General features: G+C 42.6%; 1 protein-coding gene across 1 annotated transcript in view; it reads right to left on the bottom strand.

Moving 5' to 3' along the window:
- The window catches only part of aopep (aminopeptidase O (putative)), a gene marked incomplete at its 3' end in the record, with an annotated part of 32106 nt that overhangs the window by 9325 nt on the left and 3393 nt on the right, over positions 1-19388 (bottom strand). Inside the window, exons 5-8 of the mRNA XM_084025708.1 lie at positions 18837-19050; positions 18201-18325; positions 1814-2018; positions 108-214 (exon numbers count right to left, since the gene is read on the bottom strand). Of these exons, the coding sequence (XP_083881834.1) occupies positions 108-214; positions 1814-2018; positions 18201-18325; positions 18837-19050 (651 nt within the window). The remainder of the gene's footprint in view (positions 1-107; positions 215-1813; positions 2019-18200; positions 18326-18836; positions 19051-19388) is intronic.

The following is a 19388-nucleotide window of genomic DNA, read 5'->3' as shown; positions in this document are numbered from 1 at the left end:
GTTAATTCCATGTCGGTTGAGTTCTGTGTTTTGCTTGAGGTGTGCTGTTGCACCATCCTAAAGGTGCTATTAAAACAGATGTACTTGACCAAAAAGCACACACTCACCTGAGGATTTGAAGTGCCTCCTCTGAGTTCTGCAACTCATCAGAGAGTCGTCTCCACCTCAGCAGTGCCTTCAGGTCAGACTGTTCTGCTGTCTCTTGTACGGAGAGCTGAAGGGAGACAAATAGAGAGATACAAAGATGTTAAGGGAAAGGGTTATGGTAGAGCAAACATATCAGAGGAGCAAATACTAAATATGGTGAATTTCACCAGGAAAAACAGGAAGACACTCTTTAAATGACGAGTCACAAAAGGTACGAACATCACAATATAATCCGTCACTGTGTCTTATTGAGGTTGGCACTGTGGCTTGGTGAGCTTATTATTTTTGCCATTGGTGGTGCATGCAGATGTGGCAGCAACTTTCTGCCACAGACTCCACTACACTTATGACAAAAATACACCCATCGACATCAGAGAAAAAAGTACGAGGATTGGGTTATGCAGCGGATCTTGAGAATATCACTTCTCAAAAAAGCTTTCGACCACAGTCGAACCAAAACAAGACGAAAGCAGTGTGACCGCCCCAGGAAGGGAGGATTCCACTACCCAGCCTGCTCCGAGCTACCTCTCTGTATATTAACAAGACTCCGGAAAGAAGTTTGTGTTTGATCAATGATGCTAGAAGCTCAAACATGTTGATGGACGAAAAAAGATTAAATACAGGTCTGTTTAGACCCGTTTCTTCAGAGTCAAGCGCATCATAAAGGTGACATGGTTAAACAGTGCAGCCACAAGAAAAACATTTGTGTTCCTCTAGATTCTTTACACGTTTGCTTTGTTTGGCCAACTCCTCTGACCTTTCAGTTACTTCTTTGTGTTTTGTTTTAATTGGGACTTGGATTGGTGTCTTTATAAACTGTTTCCTTGTGTGCTTGATGTATGGTTTGACTACAGTAATGCAATAGCCAACTCAACTTGCTGTACATTCCAACGACAACAGTAACATTTGGAAATCCTGGCAGATAAGTTGTGGAAAAATTAAAGGTTGGAATGTCCCGAGAGCTGCTAATGAACAGAAAAATGACCTACCTAAACATCACAAATGTTACCTCATGGCGTCTTCCAATTCAGGGACTAATTGCATATAATAGTTCTGGATTCTTGATATATCCTTCAAACCCATAGTGAGGACACTTTCTGTCTGCGTTTCTCTGAAATCACTTTTTTCTTTTTCAATATTTCTTCTGCGAGTGCAGTTAGTGACAGTGTGGGCTTCAGACTGTCACTAACTGTCAAGCTGTGAAAGCTTGACGGAGTAGCAGCGAGGCTGGAGATTAGCGAAGGGTCAATTGTTTTCATTGTTTTCATTGTGTTCATGCGGTTATTCAATTTCATTTCAAAAGTATTAACATAGCCCAAAATCACATATTTACCTCCCTGGTACAGACAAGGAAAAACCCTTTTAACAGGGGGAGAATAGGAAGAACACTCAGGTAGACCAGTTTTGAAACTCGGTGTGAATACACCCTCAATGATTCAGCATGTTGTTTTTCAATGATTTTAATTTCTAATGAGAGCAAGTAGCTTTTTCAGTGGTAAGTCCCTGAAGATGGCAACAGCAGACAGGTTGGCTTAACTGGTGTATCTGAAAGCTCATATTGCCATTTAAAATGTTCGCCTGCTCGCGGTGAGAGCCTTAAAAGGTCACCATTGAGTTTCTCTTAAAAATAACAATTTACAATCATCAGGCAGTGGTTGTTCTGTACTTGTTGTGCTTGGGCCCAGATGACGTCCTCCAGGTATGTGGCAAAGCCCTCACTGATCCATTCCTCAGTCCAGTCTCTGGCTCCGATAACCAAGCCAAACCAGGAGTGGGCGATCTCGTGGCACATCCTGGACCCACACAGCGACAGGCCGTTCTCTCCAGAACCGGCGCATAGCACACTCTGGGACAGGAAAATGATATGGGGGCTAGGGGAAGACAAATGACAAATACAAAATGAACGGGAGCGATTATACCAGAAATACATTGTGAAAAGGAGGAAAGGAGTGAGAAATGAGCGAGGGATAGAAAGGGGATAAGGATAGAATAAAAATGTTTTTAGAATCAAGGAGGTTCAGGAAGTAAGAGAGACACAAGAAATACAGAGGGCACAACAAGATGTAAGAAGAAAACATTTTTACTGTATCACCCTCCCAAGAAAAGTCTAAGAGTTACTGAGGTAATGTTCCACACCTATGATTACAGAAAATTTAGTCTGAACACGCCACGTACTGAAAGTCAAACAACCATGTGTGTGTACTAATGAGTATGGGAGTCACTAACTGCCCATCCCTGTCTCCATTTTCTACATAATTATTAGCAAAAGGGCAGCTTACTCATCAAATGTTCTTGCCAAATCTAACTGCCCTGTACAACCATCAAGCAAAAACATCATGTTCCCTGGACTAAAATTGTCAAAGATCCAACGGTGGTTTTATAGCTCCCACGACTCCATTTTCACTTTGTTTCTTAACGTGTCTTCAGGGCAATGCTCCACATTTTAGGTCTAAAAGAGGTTTTAATTGCCATGATTTGCTTTACAATAAAATAAAGTTGTAAACCAAATGCATCCACATGGAGATCAAAACAAAAGGATTACATGTGACTATGTTTAAAAAAAACTTCAGTAATTATTTCTTCAATTACTGACTGATTTATGGAGCAATTAAGTTAACTGAGATTTGCCTTGCCCTCTTCTCACAAGTCAATTAAAAATAAATACAGCAACAGTTGTTTATCTCATCTTTATCTGTGCACTACAGATGTGCAACTTTCAAATATACTTACTGAAATAGAGTATGTAGTAAATACAGTGCTTTTTGTTATGCCACGGTGTGTGTGTGTGTGTGTGTGTGTGTGTGTGTGTGTGTGTGTGTGTGTGTGTGTGTGTGTGTGTGTGTGTGTGCGTGCGTGCCCATTTTAGATATCTTGTTAAATAAAGTGTAAGTTAAGAATTTCTTTTTTTCTTCTTCTCAATCAAGGAAGTAACCTTTAGGTTTAACGAGGGTTCGGAAACTTTCTTTCACTGCACAAGATTGTTGCCAGCGAAGAATATTGAGCTGCTGAAATTGGATTGGCACAGGGAAACACTTCATTCAAGGTTCAGGTTGCCCGAAAAAAGGTCGAGACGGACATGTTTTTAAAACTCTGCAACATGTCAGGGGTTGTGATTTTCTTCAAATGTACCTTTTTTAAACATTAAAACAGTCATATATTTGTGATTCTTTCCCACAACAACTATATCCACAAAAATGTATTGACACGACTTAAAAGCCTACAGCCATGCCAACAATGGTGCTCTAAATGCTAATATTATCATGCTAATATGCTAACAAGGACAATGCCAATATGCTGATGTTTAGCAATGCACAATATGTATCATGTAGACCATACTTACTTCAACATGATGACATTCATTAATTAGCACGGATCTAATCAAAAGTACAGCTGGAGCTGGTGAGAAAGTCATTTTGTTTAGACGATGATTGGCGGGCTACCGCGTGATTGGAGGAGAGTATAACCCATTGGATCACCGTGGAAACCACAAATGTCTCCACCAATTTCACGGCATCCATCCAATTTTTGTTGAGATATTTTGGTCTGCCACACTAACAGCATGGCACCAAGGATACATTATCATTTTATAAACCATCTTGTAGTTTGAACCACATCTATTATATTGGTGATTTTCTACAAAAACTGTCTGAAATGTTCACACTGAAGACTCTCGGCTCCACATAGACACAGGTGCACAGGACGTGTGACTGTGCTGGTAAAACAGGACCAATGGGAGCGCTCTGTCAAAGCCAAGGTCATAGCCGAAGACTTTTCTGAAGCATTCTTTCCTTCCGTCTTATGTAACGGGCTCGGGGTGCCCTGAGGGGCTTAGGGCCAACTGTGCGTGAGAGGCAGGCTATTCTTCAATAGAAGAATGGGTGAGGGGTCACAGAGGTGCTAATGAATGGCGTCTCTAGCTCCTGGCCCATATAATATCACCAAATTGTCTAGAGTTCCTATCACACTCTCTAGATCTTGAGTGTCCCAACCACTATTGACCTGACATTGGTGGGAGAATTTATGGTGAAACTGCAGGTCCCTACTGTCAAGTCATTTTCAAAGGGTCTACAGAGATATGTTGTATGTGTCGGATATGTTAAAGATGCCTCTACATTCCAGGAGACAGGCCTTTATGTCTGTGTTTCACTTAATTTAGGTCTTTTTTGTCACCATCATCAATATGTTAACTACATGTAAATGTCATGTAGTAATAAAACCACACAATATAGTGTTTCCACGTAAGAAGTCCTAAAGAGTGGCTCTACTTTCAACAGTAGCAACATTGGCTTCACCTGTTGGATTGGCAGTCACAGTAAAACAGTCACAATAACACCCACATGTCTCCGCTATCGATGAATTACAGCAAACCGCAAAATGAGCTGCTCTCTTCAAGCAAAGATTAGCATCTTAGAACACTGGACGACAGAGAAGTTATTTTCTTTCCTTGCCATAAGCTAATTATGTCCACAAGTCAATTATAAGGGAAAACAGTGCATCAAGAAATAGGCCGGTTCTGCCAGATGGTCTTATTCTGGAGGAAAACTAAATCGGATATCTGAGCAACACAAATACTCTTTATTTCCCTCAGGATTGTTTTATCAGATGGAAGGCAGGTCATTGCCTTTTTGTTACTGAGGAACATGTCAACATCATACAAAAGGCTCTTATGGGCATCATTTCCGAGACAGCATCTCAAATCTAATCCCATGTTTTCCTCTCGATTATACAAACAAAAGGTCTCACTGGAGCAGGGGACGCTAACATTAGCCTTATGAGTTTCTTTATAGACTAATCTTATTCCCCCACAATTGGATAAGCCCGCCTTTGTTGTCAGTTCCAGCGCTGCGTTATGCGTGCATCCGTGTGTGTGTGTGTGTGTGTGTGTGTGTGTGTGTGTGTGAGCGAGTGTGAAACACAAAGACAGCCTTTCAGAGACGGCGCTTTGCACATGCTCCTCTGAGGGATGCGGAATCCATCACTACAGTGATAAATAGCGTCATCCCACCATGTGGGGATGAATAACAACGGCATCTTTCACATTCTCTGATACACTCACTGACATTAGTTGACATCGGGGCCGTCAGGGATACATGCATGAAAGCACTTTCACACACACACGCATGTACATGTAGCACCTGCACATGTGTGTACTAAGCCAGAATCTGCTATGGGCATGAATGTTTGTCCCAATGTTCTTTGTGAGTGCTTCTAAATGTTCTGTTTTGCAAATATGAAAATGCGACTCACAAAACAAATGATTTACTAAATCTGCTGATCACACCAACAATTACAATTAATTGAGCATGAAGTGACAACACTGCATTTCTCAGGATATGTGTAGATACATGAACACACACTAGCTTTGTTTTTCACATTGATAGTCATGACAGTTACTGATTGTGGTAAAGTAGGATTTCTTCAACTAAATTACAACAACACTCCACCCGTTTCTTTTCCTGACCAACTGAGATATTGGAGAGTATTTCAGATGCCTTTCCGAGATAACACAAGTGGAATTTCAATAGATGGGATCACAGCAAAATACTTCAATAACTTATGAAGTTCTAGACTCTACTGGAAGTCCAAAGTTGCCCTCTACTTTCAATAGCTACACCTTTACTTGGTTCACCTGATGAAGAGAATCTAAATTCTGCAATATGTTGCATTTTATATAAATGGAGGATCAAAGACTGATTGGACAATGATTCAGAAACATCATGACCACTGCAAAATAACAAGAAAAGAGAACATATAGGCACAGGGCATGGTCTCTGCTGATACAGACACTTCTTATGGTTCATAAGTGATGACTGAGAGGGAGTATATCAGTCTTGTTTTTAAGAAAACTCAAGAATATTACTTTGAACTCATATTAGTTGGTCCATGTCTGTTTTGGATGGATCTCTGTTTGCCCTTCGGATGTCATAAACATTTACATTAAAGAAATGGAATTACAATCTCTGAGTTTTATTTGGATCCCAAACATATATTCTACTCTCTACTGTCCATTATATGTCTTCTTCTCCATTGCCTTCATGCGGTGTGTCTTAAGGCTCGGGGAAACTACGTGCAAAAACGCTCAGAAACTCACACACAAGCACTTGCAGGCGAACACTGTTTTTTATATGTAAAGGCTTATTAAACAGTGCTATGAATTCATATCTAGAGGGTGATAAACAACACTAATCATGATGAGAGGCTGTGTGAATATAGTATAACAGACAAAAGACCTTATGTGACCTTTCTGATGGCGGTACCCCACGGGTCTTCACGCGCAGAATGAAATACTGATTAAAGCCCTCCTGTGCTTTTTCACACAACAACCTCAGGACTCCGAGTCACCCAGGGTGACTTGAGTTTCAGAGGTGTGAGCCGGGACAAGTCTGCAGTTTGGTGAGACACAGATTGCAATAGTGTTTCGCTCCTCCATCTCTCCATCCATTATTCATCCCTCCATCCATCGTTCCTGGCTGGAGGCCATTTTTTTCCCAGCGGGACACTTCCATGCATAATGCAGCAGGGGCCATATCATAGCCCTGTAATTGACATCCCTTGCCTAGCTAAGCTCATAGCTGGGACACCAGTAAAACAGCCCCACGAGACAGAGGGACGAGGAAAAAGATGATGGGAGCAGAGGGTGCACTGTATCCGTGAATGAGAAACGAGGACAATCGGAGTTAAAATACCACAACACAGACGGAAAAATATAATTTAGGGAGTAAATGAAAAGATTATCCGATAGATATTCATGAAGAGAGCAAAACAGAGGAGAAGAGAAAGAGAGAATCGACTCGTCTGTTACTGAGTTTTGCTCCTTCCCTGAATGCAGTCAACTCCCATGTGTGATAACTGCTGAACTGCTGAACCAGTGACACACAGACGCATGTTACAGCATGGCTGGTGAAATATCACACGTTTGTTTGCACGTTTCTGTATGGGTATGCAGTAACCAGCACAAGACACAGTGACAGACAGGTAAGGATTTGAAGAAAAGCAACACGAAACACAACAAGCACATTCAAACAAAAGGTGGGAGGGCTGGATTTTCCTATTGTCAGCTTACGGGAAGGAGCGTTCACTCCTTTCCCTCCCTCTCGGACGGAATCCGTGGGCTATTTTAGACACAGGGGCCTATTTGACCAAACTCCTACCAGCCTTCGTTCTTTTATAACAAGTCTGACTTCAAATGTCTGGCATTCCAGGCTGGCTGCAGATCAGCTCTCTGCTCCCAGACGGGGCCCCACAGGGCCAGGCCAAATGCCACTCCATGTAGGGCCTGATCATATGAACGGGGGCCAGGCTGGGGCCCCCAGAGAGCCGCCCCACCCACATACACTGCATCGTATCAGAGTCTGAAAATAAATAGCAGAAAAAATACCCAAGGTCATTTGGAACAAGGAGGCGACTCTGCTGCTCAGGTCTGGAGTAAAATGAGTCTTTCTAGTGGTGGAACAGTAAAAAAAAAAAAAAAAAAAAGGTTTGATTGTAGTTTTAAGCTGTTGTCAAGTGCTTAATCTTAAAAGCCCATTCATGCATACATTGATAGCTGGCTCTAAGCAGGTCAAGTTTGTATCACACTGAAGGGATCATGTGGGTCAAAGCCTGATGAGGTCAAGAATGCTTGCATGCACACACAGAGACATTCACAAAGATGAAATAACTGTATAAGGTGCAGTGATAACAGAGCACCCACATAAACCAGCAGGCATAGACATGCGCGCACACACACACACACACACACACACACACACACACACACACACACACACACACACACACACAGTCAGCCAGTGTACGTTGAATGTGTATCAGCTGAGAAGTGATAGCAGATGTCTGATCCATCTGATCTCTGAACAGTAAAACAATCCACAGTACAGTTTGTTCCATGTTTAGCGCGGTCCAAAAACTGATGTCACACCAGAGGAATGTTCTTAAGAGAGAGTGAGAGTGAGAGTGTGTGTGTGTGTGTGTGTGTGTGTGTGTGTGTGTGTGTGTGTGTGTGTGTGTGTGTGTGTGTGTGTGTGTGTGTGTGTGCAGGAGGGTGGAGCATTTAAAATAGTTTGGGCATGTATTTGTCATATGACTGGCACAATGGGAACCATTGACACTTCTTAGAGGACACCTGAGGAAGCAATGGGTGTCTACAAGGAAAGAAGAAATCTACCGGTTGTTGTGGAACTGGATACAACGTATCACTATCAAAGGCCCGTCTCACAGTGCCATACTGTCTTAATACAACACAACTCAATGGGATGAATATAAAGTAGAACACCCACTGTTTTAAGGCCCAAAAACACTTAAAGTGTCATATGTGGTAATGTATGTGTCATATGTGGTAATGTATGTGTCATATGTGGTAATGTACACACATATTTTTAAATGGCCAAACACAAACCAATTATGAGGTGAGCCAAACAGCTTTGATGCCTCTACTCAAGACTTTGGTCAAATGAGAACATAGCGACCAAAGATGTTTTTTTTTGTAGCCTCAGTATCTGTATGGCAGCTAAAATGTATTAAAAGGCAAGGGATTTTGCCCAAAGATAATTATATTTTAATAAAGAAACACATTATAATTCATAATATTAATAATAATAATAACACTGGTTAAAACTTTAGCTGTTGCTAAGCTTACTTAACATAAATTTAGTTTCTAACTTGATGACAGACCAAAATGTTGTTGTTATGCTCAAAGATTGTAATGAGGTAAGAGAAGCGTTACTCTGTAACATCGCTGTACGTCTGAGAGTGGTCTGGGTGTTTTTGTAGTCCCAGCACCTCCAACAGAGTGATAAATCTTCCATCTAACAGATCTTGAGAGGCCAATTTCACATCTATATAACTGAATCTTATCCACGTTATAGTTTTGAACCATTCAATTCTTTAGTGAAATAAAGTTAAGGGGTATCTGTCATATATAAATACGGTGCCTCAATAGTGACATTTACCTAGAATACTGTAGGTTCTGTGGTTTTGGCATTTACAATGTGATGCCTGCAGTGTGCTATATATATCACTTGCAGCACATCAGTTATTGCTTTCAGTGCATTTAGGCTTTAAATGAGTGTTCATTCAGTGCAGTATGAGTTCATCTGGTCCCTGTCAATCAGCCTAACGGAGACGTCATCGTGACATTAACGTGACATAACCCACATTCTTGTTTCAGTTTCACTGCAGCTATTTGCATCGCTCATCATGCAGCACTCACACACACACACACGCGCTTTTTCGGCTTCCACTACCGCCTCAATGAAAACACAGGACAAATCTTTTGTTCACAGGGTTATGATTTGAGACGTTTTCATGCGTGTCGGGTAATAAACAGACAATTCTTCACTCTTATACAACATGAGAGAATGAGACAGTGAGGGGATGGAGAGGGAGACTGTTCAGTATTGTGGGGCTGTGTGTGAAGTGTTTGACAGGATGGAAAGATGGATGAAGGCGAGATCGAAGTGAAATTAGCCAGTGAGCAGAGCTGTCTCTAACACAAAGGTTTCAGGCTGCCACGTAGCCGAGCTGTCTGCCTGTCAGACAAAAACCTGCAGCTGATGAATATAGCATGGGTTGAAGGTGTTTCATGTAAATGCAGCCACACAATAACACGATAGATAATCACTAGAAAAAAATGTATACAGTGCCAGAGCAATTATCAGGTACTCAGGGGGAAGAATGCAGCCCAGACAATGTGACTGTAAGGTAAAATATCTATCTATATTTTTCTGATTGCTCATAAATTCCAATAAAAGGACATAAATGATGATTAATTGAATGTCTAGTAGATTTTGTAATTATTTCACAGGATAATTAAAACTTTGAGCTGCTTATGGTGCGATACAATAAGTCAGGGGGATCAGCAAAGTTAGGATTCATCCTGATGTTTATTAATGTCTCGACAAAAAGTCATGTTAATCCATCCAACAGTTCAGTCCGATGATATTTCAGTCTGGAACATATTGTTGGACTGACACACTGACAAACGGGCAGACCGACGCTGCCATCCTTAGAGCCGTGCCACTAGTGTGGCTGAAAACAGCCCATTGCAAAAGAAACTGGTAGAGCAGCTCGGAGCACAGCTCTCACCCCCAGGCTAAAAGCAAACCCAGACATCGGAAGCATTACCAACGAGCATTTCACAGCACTTTGTTTCAAATATCTCATTTTGTCCGGTTCAGCACAGAGGTCCCACGGACATTAAGCCGTCTGGCTTCGCGCAGACAAATGAAATTACCCCCTAGCCTCTAGGTTCCACTATCACACACGCCCCAGGATGCACACCGAAGAGCAGCAGCAGCGTCCCCTACGCCGCACAATGGACCCATCCATCACTCCAGAGAATGGGTCCTGTGGACTCATCCATTCGTTAGTAGAATGGGTGTGCAGTGACAGGCCTGTCTTGCCACATAGCCTCTAATCCAGAGTTATGGCGCAGTCTGTCTGTGTTACTGTTAAATGTAGTACTATAAGCCAGCTGTTGCCAGCAGGTTCACATCAGAGGGCAGTTCAAAGCAACGCACCATCACTCGCAAACTACTGATGACAATGGATGCTAATATGGCACCTGGGGGGAAACAATATGTGAAAGTGGTTATCATTTTTGAACAATGCTGCACATCACATCTGGTCATGAGAATAAAGTGTAAAAACTATCTTGCGTGAATCGTTTTCTGATTGTTCATGTGAAGAAATACTTGCATGTAAAATGTATAAATGTAGAACAACATGTATAATCCTTTTTTGTCAAGCAGTGGAAGAGTTAAAAAAAAGACTTCAGTTATGAGAAGGTAGGAGAGCAGGTAAACCTACACTGCAGATAGAGAAGGGAAGTTGAGAGGCCCAAGATAACCACAAAGGAATGCTCCTGCAATAACAAAACACTTGCTAATGTGGATCCTGCTATCTTCATTAAGAGCACAGAGGAAGGTCTGACGAAGAAAAGGAGAAGAGGAAGCGAGGAAGAGATGAATAGTCGTGGCCTCTGCTTGTGGGGTTCGGAGCCGTCCCATGTGTGTGTTCAGTAGAAGTAGTGCAGAGGAACAAGTGGGTACAGTAGTGAAAAAGTTATAACCCTCACCTAAACATCTGAACTACTTGCAATCACTTTTAAAGCGTGCACAGGGACACTTCCTCTCCCTTCTGTCCAGGTGCAGGCATGCAGAGCTGCCTTTTCAACTCGCCAGGCTCTTTTGTGCGCTCCAGGAGAGAGGGAGATCCACTCAAGGTGGGAAGAAAGAAACACCTCATCCTTGACTATTTGATTAACAGCTGTCTCCTGTGCCAGAAAAATACCCCCCCCACCCATCCCCTCCTCACCCTGAACCCCCCAAACCGCCTCCTGAAAGAGCAGGTCTGTGTCGCACACGTCTAGGGTTACTTTCGCAGATCAAACTGGAGAGGAAAGCAGAAAGGCAAGAAATCCACTGAGACATCAAAAAGAAGAGGGGAGGACAAGCAGTGGGAGGACTGGGGAAAAGAAAGGAGGAAGAGAGAAAAGGGGGATAAGAGAGGTCAACGAGGAGGCAGGAGGTGCAGTGAGTCTGCAAAGTGACAGGGAATCACAGCCAATGAGGTGAAAAGAGTGAAATTGGTGTTAGAAACCGGGGCAGGTTAAGATTAACATCTAATCTTTTACATTTGCATTTGGTGGTGTGCTGTTACATTTCATTTACTTACAATTTAAGCAGCAATGACGTCCCTTAAAGTTAACGATCTTTCCTTAATGATCAGCTTTATCTTTAAAATGCTGCTGTTCTGCACGAGTCATCACATTATTACCGACCACTTTGTAAACTATACACGTTTTTTTTTAGACATCAACGTCCAGTAATTTCAGTGCACATTTTTTTATTATTATTATTATTGTTATCGTCTCATCGCAATTATTATTACTGCATGGTTGGGGGTTGGCTGCCTTCATATTCATACGCTTTGTTGTTGGAAAAACAAACTGCCAAAATGAACAATAAGCATACGTTTACATAGTGAAGACTATAATGTCACATTAAAAGGTTGCTGTTAGGAGGAAGTCTGAAGAGATAAGCTATATTGCAGCTGTATTACCATGTGGGAATAACATAAGGTAAAAACAATTTCTACACATATTAATGAAATCCAGTGTCTCAAAGAAGTTGTGGGGTTTGTAAGTGAAGAATATGTGATTTTAAAACGTGCAAAACTGGACTGGTCTGGTCCTATTTTAGATGAAAACAAGCTCAGGTGGTAAACTGAAGAGCTCCAAGGCAACGGGGAATTATCCTGCAGGGCACTAACTCCCCCGGGGCACTCCAGCTCCGTACTTCCTCCCAACAGGGACCAATGGCCAATGTAACTTCCTGCTCGCCCATAAACAAACAATGCAGTCAACTGAAGTCAGGCTGAAAATTCTCCAGTGCCACTTAGAGGGGTCAAGAGGTATACACCAGTCATAACTTTTACCTAGTGCCTGTGACAGTTATATGGCCGCCTCGTTTGGCTGCCCTGCAAAACGAACAAGCAGTTTAACTACTTGATCCCTTTTCTTCTTTTTCTTTCTCCTTCTTCCTTCAGGCAGCCACCCCTTGGGGAAGAGTTGCGTAAAAGTAATAAAAACAACAAAAAAACAGGAGGATGAGGAATGTAATATCAGGAGAAAATGATGTGTCTAGTTGGAGAAGTACGATAACGATTGTGACATTAAACGTGTTTGCAAAGAATGCCTGATTTGTGCAATGTGTTTGTGTTATTCCGCTTGAAAAAACAATAAATGAAGCCGGTAATAAATGTGCAATGAGACGTGGTGAGAGATAGATACGTTTAAGTATGTGTGTGTGTATCAGAGCCTGCCATCAAGTGGCGTGGGGCGGCCCCGCAGCAACAAAAGCAAAGGATTACAATGCTCAATTACAGCTTTAACATAAGAGTAACCCAAACTTCAATAACATCGTGAAAAAAAAAAAAAAGCACACAATGGCAATGCCAAGCAATGACAAATGATCTGTTCAGCATTCCGCTGACGTCATCCCATCAAACACATCCTCGCAGCCTTATTTGAACAATACAATCATTCATACAAAACACAAGCGCAGGAATCTGCCTGTCGACTGTGAAGCAAAAACAAACGCCACATCGCCCCCACGGCACTGAAAGGCCTGTTTGAACACATTTTTATCAAGAAAATGCAGGGAAACCACCGATCTATCGGAGACGTCAGTTTTGTCTTCATTTGGGCAGGCTGCACTCACAGTGATCTCTGATTAGTATTACAAGCCTAGCCAGTGCTTTGGGACACAAAGACCTCGGCTTCAAAGAGCGAGAGGAAATGCTGTGCCCTTCCTGTCACTCCCAGTCGGAACCAAATGACGTGATCGAGATGTGATGAGATTACACATCCCCCCCCCCTCCTTCTTTATAAAAATAAAGACACAGATGTACAAATGCACAAAAGCGCACACTACTAATCAGTCCTAGTAATTACTGTAGGAAACAGTGGGAGGTCTGACCACGACAGCTCAGAGCAGATGCATTAGAACTTTTTTTTACAACATTCCCATGTCTAACGAGCAGCAAACAACTATTTGCTATGCAAAGACATAGTGGAGAAATGTGTGTGTCGTTAGCAGAGCTTTTACTTGTTTTCCTGACATAGCAGGGCAGGTCGCATCCGCTTTTAGTGCATGTTCGTGCAAGTGAGCGTGCCGCGCCGGCTAGCTCATGGCTGCCACTCTTCACTGTGCTCCTACAGCGCTTACAGCTGATAACGCCCTCCAGACCAATGGCGTCATCGTGGAAGCGCAGCACTCGCCCTCTGGTTCCCCCTCACGCTAACACTATTGGCTTTGTTAGCTGGAGTTTGTAGTGCTGCTGGTCCCAGGCGTCGCCATGTTGGGAGGGATTCGAAACCAGTAGAAGTGCTCCCAGTCTTAGCAATTTTAAGGGATTCCCCAACACTCTTTCATACTGTGATTGGTTTCTTCTCACCTCAGACACCATTCCTCATCGATTCTCCTCCATCAATATTTAACCATACTGTATTTTTCTTCCTCTCCCTTAATGTCTCATAAGTATACTAACAGCACGGTCAGAGGACACACAGCAGGTCTATGTTGCACTCTCTTAGTCTGGTCATTGGAAGCAGAGGGACAATATGGGAATACACTGCATCCATGGGATGCTTGTTGCAGGCAAATGTGCATCTGTTGAACATTTGGACTGCTGAAGAACTCTTGGAGACAAACACAAGGATTATGTTCAAACATAAGAGACTGATGCTCTTTTAGTTATGTAAAATAAAGTAAAATCGGTTGTGTGAAATCCTATGAACTGCTGACTGGCATCCCCCCTCTGGAAGCTACATTTGTGGAAACCTAGCTTGTGTCAGAAAGCCCTGTGGGTGCACAGTGTTCGGCACAGACCTGCCCTTACATGACTGTTTAATCTTTGGTTTCCTGCCCTCCCTCTCTGTATCTCAGAATAAAAAAACTTCACGCTACTGTGAAACCTCCCATTTCGCCTCTGCCCTCACGTCTCTGTATCACACTATAACAGCTTCATGCCTCCTTGCCACAGCTGCCTGTCCTATAGCCCCCTCCACTCCCGCTGTTTTCGCCGGGGCAATGCACAAAAACTGTGCTTGGCTTGGTCCCAAGCACTGGGGCGCACATACCTCCCAATCTCTAGATTAAATAGCGCCAGTCTCTGAAGTCCTTCCAGGGGCTAATGGCTTTTGTTGCTGGGAATAATCCACACATCCTCTCCCACATCCTGGGGGTCTGCTGGCATGTTGCGAACCCCGCCTTTACCCTCTTCATCTCTCTCTCATCTCCATCTCAATCTACGCTTCCATTTGGGTTGACCTTCCCCGCCTCCTCATGGCACAACCCTGTGGTTAAGTGTGGAGGCATGCAGGACCGAACCACCCACACTGAGGGGAGAACGCAGCGAGTTGACACTGGGTTGAAGACCCATGCAGAGTTTTATAGGGAGTCAGTGCAGGTGCTGTCTGAAGCTTAATGAAGGCCTTAAATCTCTTCTCTGTCATCTGCAGCTAACCGGAGTCTAAGCAGCCAGGACAAGAAGGATAAGTGCCTGGGAGCTATCTCCATAAGGGAAAGAAAACATCCGTCAGGCAACAGCCGCAGCAGAACGAACTCTGTGTTAGCACTTGATGTACGTTCAAAATAAATACAGCAGGGGGACGGATTTTCACAAAACGAGGGGAGGGATTTTCCGTAGATCAAAGAGCACTCTTTATTTTGGGTGAAGTAGTCCATAAAAGAAGGCAAAGTTGAGAAGTAGGTTCCAGACAAGAGACCCTCTTGCCGCCCCTATCCTCCGAAAATATCTCTGATCGAGACACCTCTCGGCTATAACGTCAGAAATTCACACAGAATACATATTCAGTTATGAGCTCATATCCTGTCTGGGGCACTTTTCTCCAGGGAGGCCGCCGGGGGAGAGGGAAAAAAAGACAGAGAGAGAGAGAAAGAGAGACTGTGGTTGCAGACCGCAGACGCTGGGACAACGTTCACCGACCAGCCTAATCAGTTTACTTTATCAACAGATTTTTTTTTTAAAAAAGCAAATCTTTATTTTCCTTCAATTTCCAATTTTAACTTAATAAGGCCACCGGCTGGTATTCAGTCATATCTACAGTCTTCACCGTTGCAGAATGCATGCAGACTGGAGAGTGATGGACCGTGCAGAGAAGTGAAGAGGACAGAGAAGGACGGCACAGGGAAACAGAGAAAGAGAAAAATAAGAAGAAGTGACAGAGGAGGGACACTGCCGATGTTCAGAATAGAAAGATGACAGGAAACAGGAGAGAGTAAAGTCATGAATAGGGAGATGCACATGGGAAACGAGTGGAGGGGACGTGAGCTAAAGAGGGAACAAAGAAGTACATAGAGCAGGATTATCTATAGTGCACAGGACAATGAATCTGTCATCGTGTGGCTCTGCGCCCACCCATCTGCCCTGAGACCTCCACTAAAACGATAAACCAACATACATAAATACACACGTCTAACGTGGAGCAGAGAGCCTGGAGACCAGCTGAAATGTCTGCTGGTAAAAAAGGAAAAAAGAAGATATAACAGCAGATTATTGACTGAGTCGCTGAGTCAATGAAGCTGTGCCCAGAGAAGAAGTTAACCACTTATCTCATCAAGAGATTCAGGGTTTAATGAAATAAAATAAGAAGGAAGAACCATGTTATGTTTGGAGGATGGGATGTAAATTTGTCAACTTAATGGCAACAATGTAGAGAGGAAAGAGAGAGCTGTTTGGAATGGGAAAAGGGATGAAGGGAGAAAGAGGTGCTGAGTTTTGGAAATGGAATAAGGAAAGGGAGGAGTAGACTTTTGGGAAAGGGATGAAGGAAGCAAGGGAATAGAAAAAGTAATAAAAAGTAGTGGGTTAATGACGGGAGAATGAAAGAAGACAGGGAGAGTGTATGGAAAAGGGCTTAAGTAGAGGCCTGGTGAAGAGGCTGAAGATTAATTTGTCTGCAGACTTTTATGTGTTTACATTCTTTCTGTCAATAATTCTCTTTGTACTGTATTTTATTACTTTTCTTTTTGAAAAGTCAATAGAGGCAGGATTCAGTCTCAAATTCACAAGCGAAACACGTCCAGTAAGTCATACAGACCAGTGTTGAAAGCGGTCTTGTTGGAGAGAAAGGATGACAAGTGACTGGGAGTCTTTAATTCACTAAAGAATTCCAATGTGGAAGATCTCCACGAAGAAGATTGAGACAGAGTGAGAAGGTTTGGAAATGTGAAGTATGTCATTAATCACTCAACCCAGAAACCTTTCAGTTGAAAAGCCAAACCAGAAAGAAGCAGCAGGATAAAGTGAAAAATTAATGTTGTGGCAAATATTTGATATTTGAACTTCTGTTTCTTTACAACTTGTAATCTAATCGTCTTATTGTCCAAAAGTTGGCCTTTCATTACAGCAACAAAAAGCCACGACTGGAGAACTTTAAAGTTATATTGATTTAATGACTAAATATATAGTGTGAAATGTGCTGTCACTTGCAGTAACACGCATATAGATAACTAGCATCCATGCAATTCATATATATTTGACAATATTTGTTACTAGTTTGCTGAAGTAAAAGAATGGAGTTCTTCTACTGCTGTATTTAATCATAAATACATTGGTTGTATAGATATGAATGATGATACGGCAAAAAGGGTCCGTGTTTCAAGACAAATATATTATTTTGGGCCACAGTAATAAATGGGGAAACACTGCACATACGCATTAGAATACATAATTTGCATTCATTAGAATTTTACATTCATTACTATTCCGCAAGCAAGCAGACATATCTGAGAGCATGGGAGAGGTGAACTAGAAATACACAAGCTTTACTGGTTTGGGAGGCTTCCTGCAGCAACTTCTCGGTCATTTGATATTAGCAGCAATCTTACTGTTCGGAGAAGAAACAATCATCCCACGTCTCTCGAATTCTTCGGATATATTTCTTATTAATTACTCAGGTGCTAAAAAGCAAGCAATAAACACAACTGGCTTATATTTGAGTACCTTAAAAACATAACAAACAAAGCTCTGAGGACCCACAGTACACAAACTCCCACGCACTAATCAGCAAACACACTAATTTAGCTACTAGCTGGTGAACATATTGCATAGCATTTTGCAGATATGAGCCAGATATTTCCCTCTGAAGCTGGTGGAGACCAAAACAGAGTGAAAAGGGGAGTGAATATTGGACTTAAAGTCAGATCATCAGTCAGATATAAATACCAAACTCCAAAAGAATTCTAATGTTGCCGTATCTGCAAGATGTGTAAAAACGCAACTTTTTGTCATATTAAACTTAAAAGGTGATAACATATCAGTGTTGTGTTCACAGGTTGTTTCTGCTGCCCCCTAGTGCTAAACATTGGTTATTGCAGAATTTGAATTATTCACCCTTAATTCCTTGCCCACCTAAAATTTAAAACACCTCTAAAAGTTTTCTCCCGCCTTCCTTACACTTTGAACTTTCCACAATGTTGCACAATTCCCACCTGACACCATTCAACCAAAGACATAGGTGTCGTTACCTGGCCATGCCCAGACTGGAGAACCCTGCTGGGACGATGAGGACATCAAGGCGAGGAAAGGGGTGGACCCCAAGAACGGTGTGGGCTGCAGCCAAACATCGAGGTAACAGCTTTAGGATTCGCATCTGCAAAAGGACGGCAACAAGTTCAACAACTGACTTCGATACAGTTGCTAAGTTTAGCCTGAAGCAGATGTACGTATGCTGACACAGATGGGTGGGATGTATAAAAGTTTGAGCTCTTCCACGCAGGTGTTATATGTACGTCTATGACGGCTCTACATATGTGCTCCAGGTCCAACGATAACTAGAAGTATTAAGTCAAAGGCAACTGCACTAACTGTCTGATCTGAATGTTTCATCATCCATCTAACAAGTCAGCTCGGAATTGACTGCACGCGCATTAACCTTTGACTTCATATTACTCCAGCTAGAAATGACAATTTAGAGTATGAGGAATGTTTCATGTGGCCCTCATGACAATACAGTCCCATGCTTTTACTACTCTGCCAAGAGATGGCCGTTTAAAAACTGCTGGCATAATGGCACAAACTGCTTAACTGATGCAAACTGTCTCTTTGAATCACATAAAATACAATTAGCTCAAGTCTCAGCGGTTCTTTGTCAAAAACCCCACCTGGGCTTTCTGCAGCAGGCAGACGGGGCCAAACACACGGTGAGGAATCACCCGCTGGGACTTAGCCGACTGCTCAGTAAATCGGCAAGGGTAGTCACCATGGGAACACGGGATGCCGTCATCCACCATGCCTGAATAATCAGTTACAGGGAGCCCCTCGTCCTCGAGGGAAGAGTCACAGAATGCAGAGTCTGAGCGGGTGGTCTGGTCTCCGCTGTGGAAGATTAAAACAGGGGGAGAAAAGTTCAATCTAAGGCTAATAGTGATAAATTAATTCATTTTCTCATTAAACTCATGTACAGTTTCTCTGCGCTGAGCATGGTTATATGGAATATATATGTCACAAAGGCAAACCACAGCGCTCCCAAAAATATCTAGGGGCCGACATGCAATCTCATTCTCTCTAAATCTAATATCCAGCACGAACTCCGTCCTCAGAATCAGAACCGTTCCAAAGGGTTTCGAGCGACATCCAAGTTTCCTTCCAGCCATTCACTGAAAATAAAGGCCTTCCTTGTAGCAGGAGATTCCTGGGGCCTGCAGCAGGCTACA

The sequence above is a fragment of the Eutrigla gurnardus genome (assembly GCF_963514095.1).
Source record: "Eutrigla gurnardus genome assembly, chromosome: 13".
NCBI lineage: Eukaryota > Metazoa > Chordata > Actinopteri > Perciformes > Triglidae > Eutrigla > Eutrigla gurnardus.
The sequence above is the reverse complement of the archived record's forward strand: the minus strand, read 5'-3'. Positions and strand labels throughout refer to the sequence as shown.